This window comes from Ceratotherium simum, chromosome 6 (assembly GCF_057802395.1).
Source record: "Ceratotherium simum simum isolate JZ-2026a chromosome 6, ASM5780239v1, whole genome shotgun sequence".
NCBI classification, from domain to species: domain Eukaryota; kingdom Metazoa; phylum Chordata; class Mammalia; order Perissodactyla; family Rhinocerotidae; genus Ceratotherium; species Ceratotherium simum.
In genome coordinates, this window is record NC_141905.1 from 7,845,197 (window position 1) to 7,860,882 (window position 15,686).

General features: G+C 34.4%; 1 protein-coding gene across 1 annotated transcript in view; it reads left to right on the forward strand.

Annotated features, from left to right (window-relative positions):
- Nucleotides 1-15,686, forward strand: part of WDFY4 (WDFY family member 4) — a 276,540-nt gene that overhangs the window by 147,043 nt on the left and 113,811 nt on the right. Inside the window, exon 39 of the mRNA XM_004432449.3 lies at nt 13,544-13,621. Coding sequence (XP_004432506.2) covers nt 13,544-13,621 — 78 coding nt within the window. The remainder of the gene's footprint in view (nt 1-13,543; nt 13,622-15,686) is intronic.

A 15,686-nucleotide genomic window follows, 5' to 3' on the forward strand; every position in this document is an offset into this window, starting at 1 on the left:
ATTTTCATATATCTTGCTGAAGTCCGCCTGCCTGAAACTCCTTACCCTGGTCCCACTTAACCCCCTGGGGCCATCCAGACAAGGCCCAACCCTCTTTGGCAAGATAGCACATTTGCTGTTTGATGGGAGCTGCTTTGTGTCCAAGGGCCCCCCAACGGTTCTCTTCTCCTGCTGCGTGTCTCCAGAGCATCATATTAGAAAGAAGTCTGGGCTTTTGCCTTAGATGTAGAATTAGTCAAATTTGTCAGGATTTTATGCCACTTGCGATGCTCGTAATGATTGCTATACTTATAGATGTATATAAACATGTATTACCAATATTAAGGAAAATTTTGCAATCCAAAAAGAAAAAAAAGGAAAGAAAAGAAAAGAAAGAAATCACTCTATTCCTACTACTCCAAAACAGTAACTGGGGTTTTAAAAGCTATATTGTTTTCATATTTTTCAGTCTTTGCTGATAATCACTTTTTTATTTTATTGAAGTAAAGTATACATAGAAAAAAGTGTTCAAATCATAAATACGCAGATTTAAGAATTTTACCAGAGTGAACATGTGACCACTACGCAGATTAAAAAAATACATTAATAGCACCCCAGAAGCACCCCCCACTCCGTGCCCGTTCTAGTCACCAGCACCCTCTTCCCCAAGAGTAGCCACTCTCCTGGCATCTAATATCATACATTAGTTTTCTGTATTTTTACCTTTATATAAATGAAATAACATAGTATATACTCTTCTGTCTGGCTTATTTCACTCCAAACTATGTTTGTGAAATTTATCCATGTCATTGCATGGTAGTAGTTCATTCATTTTCACAGTGGTAGAGCAACAGCTCTCAAACTTTTTGGTCCCAGAACCCCTTTACCCTCTTAAAAATTATTGAGGACCCCAAAAGAGCTTTTGTTTATGTAGATTGTATCTATTGATATTTACCTTATTAGAAATTAAAACAAAAATTTAAACACAATGCATTTATTAATTTATTTTAAAATAATAGTAATAAACCCATTGTGTAAACGTAAATAGCATTTTCAATGAGTAACTATATTTTTCAAAACAAAAAATTGTGACGAGAGTAGTATTGTTTATATTTTTGCAAATCTCTTTAATATCTATCTGGCTTAGTTGAAGACAGCTGGATTCTCATATCTGCTTCTTTATTCGATCAGTTGTAATAGTGTTTTTTGGTTGAAATATATGAAGAAAATCTGGCCTCCCACCTATATGTAGTTAGAAAAGAAAGGAGTATTTTAATAGCCTTTTCAGAAAATTATAGATATTCTTCTTTGATACTACACCAAAACTCAACAAGTAGTAGTTTCTTAAAGGTAACTAACTTGAAACCTGTATCAATGAAATTTTTGTACTCTGTTATATTAAAATATATTGATCTATCTTGCACTGTGAATGGATATTTTAACCCATACATGATTTTGTAACATGCATCAGAACGTGCATTGAGAATATTTGTTCCCTGGGTCACATAAGTCTTCCAAATGTTGACACGTTTCATTATGTGATATGGAAAAATCATGTTCATGTCACCACATTTTATCAGAAAAATCTTTAGCAATTGGGAAACTGTCAAGCTCACAGAGGCAGACAAAATTTTCAACATTCTACTATTTGAAGTTTGAAAGCTTTGGCAGCAAACACTGTCAGTTTTCTTATTTGAGATGGCAGATTTACTTAGTTCATTTTCAAGAAAATATCTGCCAAATACTCAAGCCTTAAGAATTATAATTTTGTCTGTCAGTCATTCTTTCAAATAAAAATGAGGTTCTATGACAGAAGCAGCTAGCTCAGCTCACAACTCTAACAATTACACAAGTTCTTTTTTCTTGAAACAACCATCATGTTTTTTGGTATTCAGAAGAAGTTCTTTACACATACTTCCCATTTTATCACACGGACTATTAAACAAGTGTTCAAAGATTGAGATTTAATAAAATTACTCATTTGTACTGTTTCATCAATGACATTCTAAAGTGAGGATTTTTTTCTATGAGTTCCTGGTGGCAAGGAATACAATTATTGTACAGTTCATGCCCATGTCTTGATTTGGGCTAGAACACTAGTTTTACTCACCATTGCTTTTGGACCATCAATGCAAATGTCAATAAGTGAAAAAAGGCAAAGATGCGCTCGTATTTTGAAAATAGTTTTGATTTCGCAGATCCCCTGAAAGGGTCTCAGGACCCCCTAGGGCTTCATGGACCACACTTCAAGAGCCATTTACTATAGAGTATTTGATATATAAATCTATCATAATTTATTTATCCAGTCTATTACTGATGGACATTTGCTTTGTTTCCAGTTTGGGACTATTTCAAACACTGCTGTGTGAATGTTCTCTCACATGTCCTTTGGAACACATATATATGAATTTCTGTTGAGTATATATCTAGGAATGAAATTGCTGAGTCACCGAGTATTCACTTTTTAAGATGCTACCGAACAATGTCCCAAAATCGTTGTTCCAATTTAGCGGTGTAAGAGCATTCCAGTTGCTCCATATCATAATCAAAACATGATTTTATTAGCCTATTTGAATTTTAGGTATTCTTATTGTGGTTTTAACTTATATTCCTCAGATGACAAATGAGGTTGACCACCTTCTCATATGTCTAGTGGCCACTGGGTCATCCTTTTTTATGAAGTAACTGTTTATTTATTTTTAATTTCTATTGAATTTTTTTTTCCTTATTGATTTACAGTAGTGATTTGTATATTCTGGCTATGAGTACCTTTTTTTGAAAGGTAAAGATAAAGAATCCTCAATGACTTTTTTTAAATTAACCTTTTTATTTTGAGAATTGTAAATTCACGTGCAGTTGTAAGGAACAATACAGAGAGATCTCACGTACCCTTTACCCAGTTTCTCCCAGTGGCATTATCTTGCAAACCTATAGTACAATATCACAACCAGGAACATTTCCATCACTACAAGAAGCCCCCAGGTTGCCCTTTTATAGCCATTCCCAGTTCCCTCCCACCCCAACTGAACCTCTCGTAACCACTCATCTGTTTTTCATTTCTATAATTTAATCATTTGAAAAATGTTATTTAAATGGAATCATACAGTATGTGACCTTTGGGGATTGTCTGTTCTCACGCACCATAATTCTGTGCAGATCCATCCCACTTGCTGCATGTATCACCAGTTCATTCCTTTTATTATTGAGAAGTATTTCATGGTATGGATGTACCACGGTTTGCTTAACCACTCACCTGTTGAGGGACATCTGGGTTTTTTTCCAGTTTTTGTCTATTATAAATAAAGATTCTATAAGCATTCATGTACATGTTTTTGTGTGAGTATAAGTTTTCATTTCACTAGGATAAATCCCCAGGGGTACAGCTGCTGGATCCTGTGATAGTTGCACAGATTTTTAAAAAACAGCTGACATGTGTTCCAGAGTAGCTATACCATACATTCCCACCAGCAATATATGAGTGATCCATTTCAATTTATCTCTTGTATTTTTGAGTATATCTCTTGTATAGCTTTTTTAGTGGTTGCTCTAGGAATTATATTATATATATATATATGTAATAATATATATGTATATGTAACTTAGACATTAGAGTCTGCTGGTAGTGTAGTTTTCCCTGTTTGAATGAAGTGTATAAAAACATTACCTCCTTTTACCTTCTCTCATTTATAGTACAATTGTTTCAAATATTTTTTCTACAGTCATTTAGAATCACCTCAGACAGTGTTAAAATTTTTGCTTCAACCATCACCAATAATATAGAAGTCTCAAGAGGAAAACGAAAGTCTATTGTATCTACCCATATTTTTGCTTACTGTATTCTTTATTACTTCCTGATATTTCAAAATTCCTTCTATCTTTCCTTTTCTGTTTAGAGAGCTTCATTTAGCCATTCTTATAGCGTAGCTCTGGTGGTGACAAATTCTCTTAATTTTCTTTTATCTGAGAATGTCTTGATTTCCCCTTCAATTCTGAAGGATATTTTTGTTGGATACAGGCAAATTGTTTTGATTTCCCCTTCAATTATGAAGGAATTTGTCTGTTCTGAATAATGCTGCTATACATAGTTGTGTACAGGTTTTTCTTTGGATATAAGTTTTCACCTATCCTGGGTATATACCTAGCAGTGGAATTGCTGGGTTATATGGCAATCGTTTAAGGAAATGCCAGACTGTTTTGCTAAGTGCCTACAGCATTTTACATTCCTACCAAGAGTGTATGAGATTTCCAACTTATCCACATCCTCATCAACACTTGTTATTATATGAATTTTTTATTCTAGCCATCCAACTTGGTTGGCTATCTCATTGTGATTTTTATTTGCATTTCTGTGGTGACAAATGATGTCAAGCATTTTTTACATGCTTCTTGGCCATTTGTATGTCTTCTTTGGAGAAATATCTATTCATATCTTTTGTCCGTTTTTAAATTAGGTGAGTTTTCTTTTTACTATTGATTTGTAAGTGTTCTTTATGTATTCTAGATACAAGTCCCTTATCAGATATATGAGTTATAAATATTTTCTTCTATTCTGTGAATTTTCTTTTTACTTTCTTTTTTTTTTTTTTTAGTTCAGAAAAATATTTCTCTTACATTTTCTTTTATTTTATTTATTTATTTTTTTTCTTAAATTTTTTGTTTATTGCAGTAACATTGGTTTATAACATTGTAAAAATTTCAGGTGTACATCATTGTACTTCTATTTCTTGATAGTGCCCTTTGAAGCGCAAGTTTTTATTTTTGGTAAAGTCCAATTTATCTATTTTTTTGTTTTTGTTGCTTGTGCTTTTGATGTCAAATCTAAATCTGACAAATGCCAAATCTGAAATCAAAAAGATTTACTCCTGTGTTTTCTTTTAAGAGTTTGATAGTTTTAGCTCTTACATTTGGTCTTTGTTTCATTTTGAGGTAATTTTTGTATATGGTGAGAGGTAAGGGTCCAACTTCGTTCTTTTGCATGTGGCTATCTAGTTTCCCGGCGCCACTTGTTAAAGAGATTATTCCTTCCACATTGAATGGTTTTTGGCAACCTTGTCAAAAATCAATTGACCAAAGACACATGATTTTGTTTTTAGACTCTCAATTCTATGTCATTCTATGTCTGTCCTTATGCCAGTGCCACACTGCCTAGTTTACTATTGCTATGTAGTAAGTTTTGAACTTAGGAAGTGTAAGTCTTCCTACTTTTTTCTTCTTTTTCAAGATTATTTTGGCTATTTGGGATCCTTTGTAATTCTGTATGAACTTGAGGATGCTTTTCCATTCCTGTAAAACAGCCATTGGAATTTGGTGGAAATTGAGTTAAATATCTGGTTTGCTTTGAGTTAAATCTGTAGATTACTTTGACATCTCAACGATGTTATGTCTTCTTACCCATGAACACAGGATGTCTTTCCATTAATTTAGGTCTTTTAAAATTAAGACAAACCTGAGCTTGTCTTCCTACTACTTTTTTTCTTTTTTAAATTTCTTTCATCAATGTTTTCTTTTTTATTTCTTTAATCAATAAATATGTTCTGTGTCATTTAAAAATAAATGTGATATTATATGGAAAAAAATTTCTTTCAGCAATGTTTTGTAGTTTTCAGTGTACAAGTCTTTCATCTTCTTGGTTAAATTTATTCCTACATATTTTATTCTTTTGGATGTTGTAAATGGAATTGCTTTCTTAATTTCCTTTTCGGATTGTTCATTGCTGGTTTAGGAGCATAACTGATTTATGTGTGTTGATCTTGTACCTTGCAATTTTGCTGAATTCATTTATTAGTTCTAGTAGGTCTTTTATGGAGTATGTGGGATTTTCTATATCTAGGATAGTGTCATCTTTGAACATAAATAATTTTACTTATTCCTGTCCAATTTAGATGCCTTTTATTTCTTTTCCTTGCCTAGTTGCCTTGTCTAGAAGCTCCAGTATAAGGCTGACTAGATGTGATGAGAGTAGACATCCTTGTCTTGTTCCTGTTATTGGGAGGAACCATCCAGTTTTTCACTGTTAAGTATGGTCTTAGCTGTTTGTTTTTTGTGGATGTCCTTTATCAGGTTGAAGAAGTTCTCTTTTTCCCTAGTTTGTTGAGTTTTTTTTTTTTTTTTGCATGAAAAGGTGTTAGATTTTGTCAAATATTTTTCTATGTTTACAGAAATGATCATGTGGTTTTTGTTTTTTATTCTATCGATGTGATATATTACATTAAATATTTTCAGATGTTAAATCACCCTTGCATTACTGGGATAAATCCCACTTGGGCAGGGTGTAAAATTCTTTTTATATGTTGCTGGATTCAGTTTGCTAGTATTTTGTTAAGGATTTATGCATTCACGTTCATAAGAAATATTGTTGTGTGGTTTTCTTTTCTTGTGATGTCTTCATCTGGTTTTGGTATCAGGATAATACTGGTCTCATAGATTGTGTTGGGGAATGTTCCTTCCTCTTCTAATTTTTGGAAGAGTTTGTGAAAATTTGGTATTAATTCTTCATTAAATGTTTTATAGGATTCAGCAGTGAAGCCACCTGGGCCTAGGCTTCTCGTTGTGGGTATTTTTTTTTTTAATTATTATTATCACTAATTTAATCTCTTGACTTGTTATAGGTCTGTTCTGATTGTCTATTTCTTCTTGAGTAAGTTTTGGTAGTTTGTGTCTTTCTAGGTATTTGTTTATTTTATTTAAGTAATCTAATTTATTGGCATACAGTTGTTCATAGCAGTCCTTTATAAACCTTTTTATTTCTGTAGGGGTAGTAGTAATGTCACCCTTTTCTTTTATAATCACAGTAATTTGAGTATTCTCTCTTTTTTTCTTAGTCAATCTAGCTAAAGATTTGTCAGTTTTGTTCATCTTTCCAAAACACCAGATTTTGGTTTCGTTAATTTTATTTATTGTTTTTCTATTCTGTAAATCATTACTTTCTGCTATAATTTTTATTTCCTTCCTTCTGCTCAATTTAAGCTTAGTTTACCTTCCTTTTCCAGTGTCTTAAGGTGGAAGGTTAGGAGATTGATTTCAGATATTTCTTTTTTTCTCACTATAGGCATACATCCTATATATTTTGGTATGTTATGCCTTTATATTTATTCATTTCCTATAAACCTGTGTATTTATCCATTGGTTATTTAGGAGTGTGTTGTTTAGTTTACATTTATTTTTGAGTTTACCAAATTTCTGTCTGTTACTTAATTTCTAATTTCATTTCATCGTGGTCAGAGAACATACTTCATATTATGTCTACCCTTTTATTTTATTTATTTATTTTTATTTTTTTGTGAGGAAGATTAGCCCTGAGCTAACTTGCATTGCCAATCCTCCTCCTTTTCCTGAGGAAGATTGGCCCTGAGATAACATCTGTGCCTATCTTCCTCTGCTTTATATGTGGGACATCTGCCACAGCATGGCTTGATAAGTGGGGCATAGGTCCACACCCGTGACCTGAACCTGAGAACCCTGGGCTGCCAAAGCAGAGTGCACGAACTTTTAACCAGTACACCACCGGGCTAGCCCCTATGTCTACCCTTTTAAATTTACTTAGGTTTGTTTTATGGCCAAGCATATGGTCTGTCTTGGAGAATGTTCCATGTATACTTGTGAAGAAGTTATATTTTGCTGTTTTCGGATGAAGTGCTCTATAGATGTCTGCTAGGTCTAGATGGTTTATAGTGTTGCTCAAGTCTTCTATTCCCTTCATGATCTTCTGTGTAGTTGTTCTCTTCATTGTTGAAAGTGAGATATTGAAGTCTCCAACTATTACTATTGAATTATTTCTCCATTTTTTCTGTCAGTTTTTGCTTCATATATTTTAATGCTCTAACCTAATATTATTTTTGTTTTAAAGTCTTTTGTCTATTATTAGTATAGCCAGTTCAGCTTTCTTGTAGTTACTGTTTGTATATCTCTTAACATTCTTTGATTTTCAATTTGTTTGTATGTTTGAATCTAAAGTGTGTCTCCTGTAGACAGCATGTAATTGGATCTTGTTTATTTTTTATCCAATCTGACAATATCTGCCTTTTGATTGGATTGTTTAGTCCAGTCACATTTTATGTTATTATTGATATAGTTGGGTTTATGTCTGTCATTTTACTTTTTGTTTTCTATGTTTCATGTCTTTTTTATTTCTCTATTCCTCCTTTACTGCTTTCTTTTGCATTATTTGAATATGTTATAATGTAACATTTAAATTTCTTATATGCTTTTTTCACTATTTTTTGAGTTATTCCTTAGTGGTTGCTCTAAACTTACCATATACATCTTAACTCATCATGGTTAGCTTCAGATTTATACTAACTTAATTCTAGTGAGATAGAGAAATGTTATTCCTATATAGCTTTAATCCCTTCCCCCCTCTTTAATGGTATTATTGTTATACATATTACATCTATAAATGTTACAAACCCAACAATACATTCTTATAATTATTCCTTTATGTAACTTTATGCATTTTAAATAAGGCGAGAGAAGAAAGGAGAGTAAATATATATTCATAGATTTTTTATGTTAACATTATTTATCATTTTTGGTTCTCTTCATTTGTTCTTATGGATTTGCGTTACCATCTGGAGTTATTTCCTGAGCCTAATACAGCTTTGCTCCCACCCATGAATTGCTTTTTGTGCATGGCTTGAAGTAATGGTCAATTTTTATTGTATTCCAATGTGAATATCAAATTGACCCAGCACCATTTATTAAAAATATCATTTTTCTACTGCAGTGTCACCTTTGTCATTAATCAAGTGACCATATTCATTGGGGTCTATTTTGGGAGTTTTATTCTATTCCATTGTTATTTTTTCTTTTTATTACATCGCTGTCTTACTTGATAATTGTAGCTTAGTGATAACTGTTGATATCTGGTAGTGCAGACTCTCAGTTCTGTTCTTCAAAATTGCCTTGAGTATTCTTAGCTCATTATATTTTTATGTACATTTTAGAATTATTTAATCTATTTCCAAAAAAAAAAAAAAAAAAGAAACCTGAAGGGATTTTGATTGACATTGCATTGAATCTATAAGTTAATTTTGGAAGAATTCAGTTTCATAATGAGTCTTCCAATCCTTGGACGTGGTATATCCCTCTATTTACTAGGTCTTTAAATTTTCTCAACTATGTTTTATAGTTTTCTTTAAAGGATCTTCGAACATCTTTTATTAAATTATTTCTAAGTATTTGTTATTCTTTAATACTAAAGCAATTAATCTATAATTTTAAAATTTTGTTATTTTACAACTGTTTGTTGTTAGCATATAAAAATACAATTAAGTTTTGTATTCATAGACCTCGCTAAAGTTTCTTTTTAATTATAAATAGTTTATCTATGGATATTTTTACATTTTTTAATGTACAGAGTGGTGTTTACTGTGAGTAATTTTAGTTTTATTTCTTCCTTGTCAAATCTTATACCTTTATTTCTTTTTCTTGCTCTATTGCACTGGTTAGTACCTCATTAAAATGTTGACTAGAAATGGCGATAGTAGACATCCTTGTCTCATTACTGATTTCAGGGCAAAACTAGTGTAATGTTTGCTTCAGATTTATTGTAGTTGTCTTTTGTCAGATTAAGGAAGTTTTCTTTGACTCCTAATTCACTAAGAGTTTTTATTCATAATGGTTATTGCAGTTTATGAAATTCTCTTTCTACATCTTTTGAGATCATGTGATGTTTCTCCCTTAATTCATAAATGTGGTGAATCATGTTGACTGGTTTTTAATGTTAATGCCAGTTTGTATTCTTGGAGTGAACCCAATTTTGTGGTGATACATTATGCTTTTATATATTACTGAATTCAATTTGCTTTTATTCCTCAACATTTCTCTCTCATCCTCTAACTCTCATTTATGCTCAGGCCTGAAATTTTCTTTGTGGGAAGAGTTTTATTCATGGATTTAGTTTCTGTAATAGACATTACACAATTCAGATATTCTATTTCTTCTTGTATCAATTTTGGTAAGTTGTGTTTTCCTGGAATGTGTCTAGTTCATCCAAATTTTTAACTGTATTGACACAAATTATTCATAATGACTTTTTAAATCTTCATGGGATCTGGAATGATGTCTCCTTTTCTCATTCCTGCTCCTGGTAATTTTTGCCGGTTTCATTTTTTCTTATCAGACTCTCTGGGGGATTTGAAATGTGTTTTCCTTGGGTTTAAATTGTTTTTCAAATTTCTTGATATATATGATTAATTTACAGGCTTAATTTTTCTAATAAATACTATTCACGATTACATATATTCCCACAAAAAAGTTTCATCTCTATCATATATGCTTCATTATGTAATATTTTCATTTAATCTAAAATATTTTATAATTTCCATTTTGATTTCTTCTTTGACCCATGGGTTACTTAGAATATTATGGCTTAATTTCTAAATATTTGGAGCTTTTCTTTTTGATGTTTGCTTATAGCTTAATTCCACTATGTTCAGAAAATATATTCTGCATAATTTCAGTAATTTGAAATTATTTTACAATTGCTTCATGTTCCATGATGTGGTCAATTTTAGTAATGGTTCCATTTATGTATTCTGATCTTTTGATTTTCTGCATTTTTTTTTTTTACATTTGATTAGGTCAAATTTGCTCATTATATTCTTCAAACATTCTTTGTCTCTATCTTTCTTGTCAGCTTATTATATTAGTTACTGAGAGATGAGTTAACGTCTTCCTCTATGGTTGTAGATTTGTTTGTTTCTCCTTTTACTTCTGTTGTTTTGTATATTATATATTTTGAAGCTATGTTATTGGATGTTTCACATGTAGAATTTATACTTTCCTCGTGTATTTATCCTTTCATCATTATGAAATATCTTTATGTCTAGTAACAATTCTTGCCCTAAAGTCTGCTTCATGTGACATTTGTATAGCTTTACCAGATTTCTTTTGGTTAGTGTTTGTCCAGTTTATCTTTTTTCCATGCTTTTACTGTCAACTTTCTGTGTCTTTATTTCAAGGAGTGTCTCTCGTAAGTGGTATTTACTTAGGTTTTGTTTTTTGATCCAGTGTTACTCTGTTTATCTTTTGTTTGGAGCATTGAGTCCATTTATGTTTAAGGTAATTAGGGATGTTTTTAGTTTAAATCCATCTTAATGTTTATTTTCTGTTTGTAATATCTATTTTTTCCTTTTTTTCTCTCACAACGTATTATCAACTATTTTAAATTATTCTATTTCCCTTCTATTAACTGAAAGTTGCATATTCTTTTATTATGCTTTTAGTGATTACTCTAGAGATTACGACATGCAGATTTGCTTTGTTAGAGACTAATGTATATTAGCGCTTTTTTCCAAATTTGTAATTAAAGAAACTTAGAATATTTTATTTCATTTACCCTATCCATCTTTTAAAAATTTTTTAATGTATTTTAATTCTGCATTTTTTTCAAATATCATAATTTATTATTATTTTCCAACAGCAAATATTCATTTAGACAAGCTAATATATTTACCATTTCCATAGTTTTTCGTTCATTCCCGGGTTTCATGCTTCAGTATGGAATCATTTTCATTCTACCTAAAAAGCTCCTTTAGTGCAGTTCTGCTTTTGATGCATCCTTTCAGTGTTATCCATCTGAAAATGTTTTAATTTGTCTTTATTTTTATTTTATTTTTTTTTATTTTGTGAGGAGGACCAGCCCTGAGCTAACATCCAATGCCAATCTTCTCCTTTTTTGCTGAGGAAGACCGGCCCTGGGCTAACATCTGTGCCCATCTTCCTCTACTTTATATGGGACGCCGCCACAGCATGGCCTGATAAGCGGTGCGTCAGTGCACGCCCGGGATCCGAACCGGCGAACCCCAGGCCGCCACAACGGAGCGCGCGCACTTAACTGCTTGAGCCACTGCGCCGGCCCCTGTCTTTATTTTTGAATGATAGTTTCACTGGTAGAGAATTTGAGTTTGGTGGTTATTTTCTTTCAGGACTTATAGGTGTTGTTTCATTGTTTTCTGGCCTCTACATTCTTATTGTTTCTCCTTTAAAGATAATGTGACTTTTTCTCTGTCTTTTTGAATATTTTTTCTTTGTCTTCTGTTTTTGCAGTTTTACTATGATTGGCTTATATATAGTTTTCTTTGTATTTTTCTTGTTTCAGGTTTGTAGAGTTTCTCAAATCTGTGGCTTGATGCCTTTCATCCATTTGGGAAAGTTCTCATTAACTTTTAATATATTGCTTCTGATCCATTCTTTCTCTCCTCCTCAATTCCACATATTCTAGATGTCTGCTGCATATTACATATGTATCTAACTCTCTATCGTTTTTATATTTCCATACTTTTATCTCATCATATTTTAGCAAGGATATTTCTTCAAGTTCACTCATCCTCTGTTCAGTTATGTCCACTCTGCTGTTAAACTTACCTATGGAGTTTGTAATTTCAATTAATTCATTTTACAGATTTAGAATTTTCATTTGCAGATTTGAATTTTCAGATTTAGTTATTTTTCATATATTCCACATGTCTTACAAAATTCTCCATATTGCATTTTTTGGTCCATATTACTTGCATCATTTTAGGGTCCATGTCTGGTAACTCTAATATCTCTGCATGTGGGTATGTTTCTATTGTCTATTTTTCTATTGGTCTTTTTTATGGGCACATCTAGTAATTTCTGCTTGACTGCTGAACATTTTGTATGAAAATTCTTGATTCGAGGCTTCAGATGACGTGATCCTTTTCCAGAGAGGTCTTTCTTTGTCTTCTGGCATGTATTTGAAGTAGGGGAAGATCACCTAAGGTACTCAGAGGTTGAGTTCATTGGAAGTTGGGTTCAGCTTTGTAAGGCCTGGTCTGTTTCTAGCTTTCCTTTATCCCTGTGGTGCAGCCCTTCAGAGATCCCACCTCAAAGCCCAACTGCTGTTGGCTTCTGCAAACTGAGACTGCTGGACACTTTATTTATCTTCTCAGCCTCTCAGCCCCACATTGCTTATGAATTGGAAGGTACTTAAAGGGGAACTTCAATGCAGAAGGCTGGGCTTATTTCTCTTGACTGTAGCATTTTGGCCTCTTGGTTCCTTATGTTCTGGATGCCTTGGTGGGCCTGACTTCCGGTTTTTGTCTCCCTGGCCACCTCAGACTTCCAAAAGCTCTGTTAAGCTTCTCTACTTCTTAGCCACCACTTTCTGCTCAGCTTCTCAGCCTCTTGTGCTATTTGCAAACTTGCAAATATCTCAAGGGAAAATAAAAATGCACAGATATTGGGCATTAGGCACATCTCAGTGAGTTTTCTTTCTCTCCAAGATCTTGGCTCGTTAAGTCTTGGCTCTCTTGGTAGCTCTCTGCTGTCTTAAAGCAGATTGTTCAAATCTAGCTTTTCTAGTTGTTCTTGGGGGGAAAGTTTATCTGCTACTAGCTAGCTCATCATAGCTGGAAGTGGAAGTATGTGACTGTGTGTGTGATCGTATCAGCTTAGGTGAAGTCTTCATTCATGAGGTTGTGATTGATTTGGGCAAAAATCCTGTAAGTGTTATTTCCCCTGGTAATTGGCCAGAGTAGAGAAGTGCTTATCTAAAATCACAACTATCATTAAGCTGTGACTTGTTTTCTTTCTTCTCCAGGATTTTGTGTCATGTATTGAGAACTACAGAAGAAAAGGACAGGAGCTATATGCATCTTTATACAAAGATCATGTACAGGTAAGAAACAAAACAGTTTCCTTCTCTACATAGCAGACTGGAATCCATCTGGAACCTAAAATACAGAGTCAGAAGGGCCTTTGGTTTAAGTTCTAGATTGCCTAAGTCAATAATTGGTGATCAACAATTGAGTCCTACTTGCACGGCCTGTGCACTGGACTTACACTTCCAGCAGCTGAGGTGACCAGCAGTGTGTCCATCTGCTCATCTACTCATTCATCCACTAGTAAATAGGTATCGAGAGCCCAGAGTGCCCCAGACCCTTTGTTAGGAGCTAGGGGCACAATTGTAAACACAGTAGACATGGGCCTCACTCTCAGATAGATTCACTATGAAGGAGAGATATACATTAAATAACTGCACAAAAAATAGATCATTATACCTTGTGCTGAGCAATAGACATGGAAAATACAGGTACAATGAGAGATTATAATGGGGAGAGAATTTAATTTGGGCAGATCAGAGGCCCTCTCTAAGGAAGTGACCTTTAAGTTGAGATGTGAAGAAGGAGGAATGGGCTAAAGTATTTTGAGGAAGTGTTTTTGGCTAAAGGGAGGGCATATGTGAAGCTCCTGAGTCAGGAAAGAGCTGGATGTCATCAATTAACTGGAAGGAGAGGAAGTAACTGGGTGACCTCAGCTGGGAAGGGACAAGGGTGAAGATGAGGCAGGGCTGGAGAAGACAGGGCTTGCTGCCACAGTAGGGCTTTTGCATTTTATCCTGAAGGCAATGGGTTGTAACTAATGAGGGCAGGTTTGGATATTTAAAACACTTCTCTAGGCCTGATTTCTTTATGATCTAAGTAAACAGCACTGGCTGTCATGCCAGTGAGATCTCTATGTGAATCTCAGGTCTGCCCCTTCCCACGCCTGTGATCTGAGCCTCAGGGTCCCTGTCTTTAAGATGGGATAATAATTTCTAACTGTGAAGATTAAGAGCAAGTATAAAGCACCTAGACATTGGCTGGCAGAGAACAGATGTCCCACCTGTGATTATGGAATGGCTACAAAGTTAATTTTTAGTTGGTGTTATTGTTGTTAACAAAAGTTTTTGAAAATGGTTGCTAATAATAGAATACAACATATAGTATTAAAAACCTTACTAATTATATTATTTACATTACAACTTCTCTGTTCCAAAGCCTGTGCTAGGTATAGGAAAGGCAGAGATTATAATGGCACTGCTCTGCCTTGAAGGTTCTTAAAATTCAGCAGAGGGACCACGAGTAAAGAAATAACCCCAGCAGGTTGATGAGGCCAAAGCTAGGATGCTCTACTAGGAGGAGAGGAGCAGTGGGGTATAAGGAACCATTAGGTGTGCCTGGGGTGGGGCAGGGGTCAAGGAATGCTGAAACAGCTGTGCCCAAGTGTGGAGGAAACAAAATAGGCTCTGATCAACTTAAGTCAAGTAAGCTGGTCTGATTCCCTCCGTATCAGCTCATTTGGGAGCCCGCAACATGCCCCTGGGAATAGGGATTCGTGAGATGTGCAGCCTGCACTCCAGAAACACGCAGTCTGGCAACACAGCCTCCCAGCTATCCCATGAGTAAGGAGAAAGCAGTTGATCAGACATGGCAGGGGTGCGACAGGAGGTTTGGGGGCATACAGGACATGCCGCTGTCAAAGCAACCAGCAGGCACGTCTGGTTTCCCAACTGCACCAGCTGGTCTTTCACAGACTCTCAGTTTGGAGAAGGGCTTCACCGTGGGCACCTACCCCACCCCAGCTTTGCTGACTGCACTGCACAGCTGGGTAGGTGCCTTGCTGGCTTATTCGGATGCTATCTGTGCCCCTTGGACAGGCCCCGGCACATCTGTGCCCCACCACTTGTATTCACTGACTTCTTTCAGGACTAGCAATATGGCTACTAAATTCAACTGCCGCTGGGGGAAAATAAGATGCACTGTTTAGGATTGTGTCCTTTATTTATGGACATCCTCATCACACTTGCTCCATTTTAAGACAGAGGATGTTTATCTAAACTTCCAAATCCGCACCTGGCCAACAGTGTGACCATTTCTCTTCTTATGCTTGGAAGAGCCTGGAAGATTTGGTTATGGCCGGGA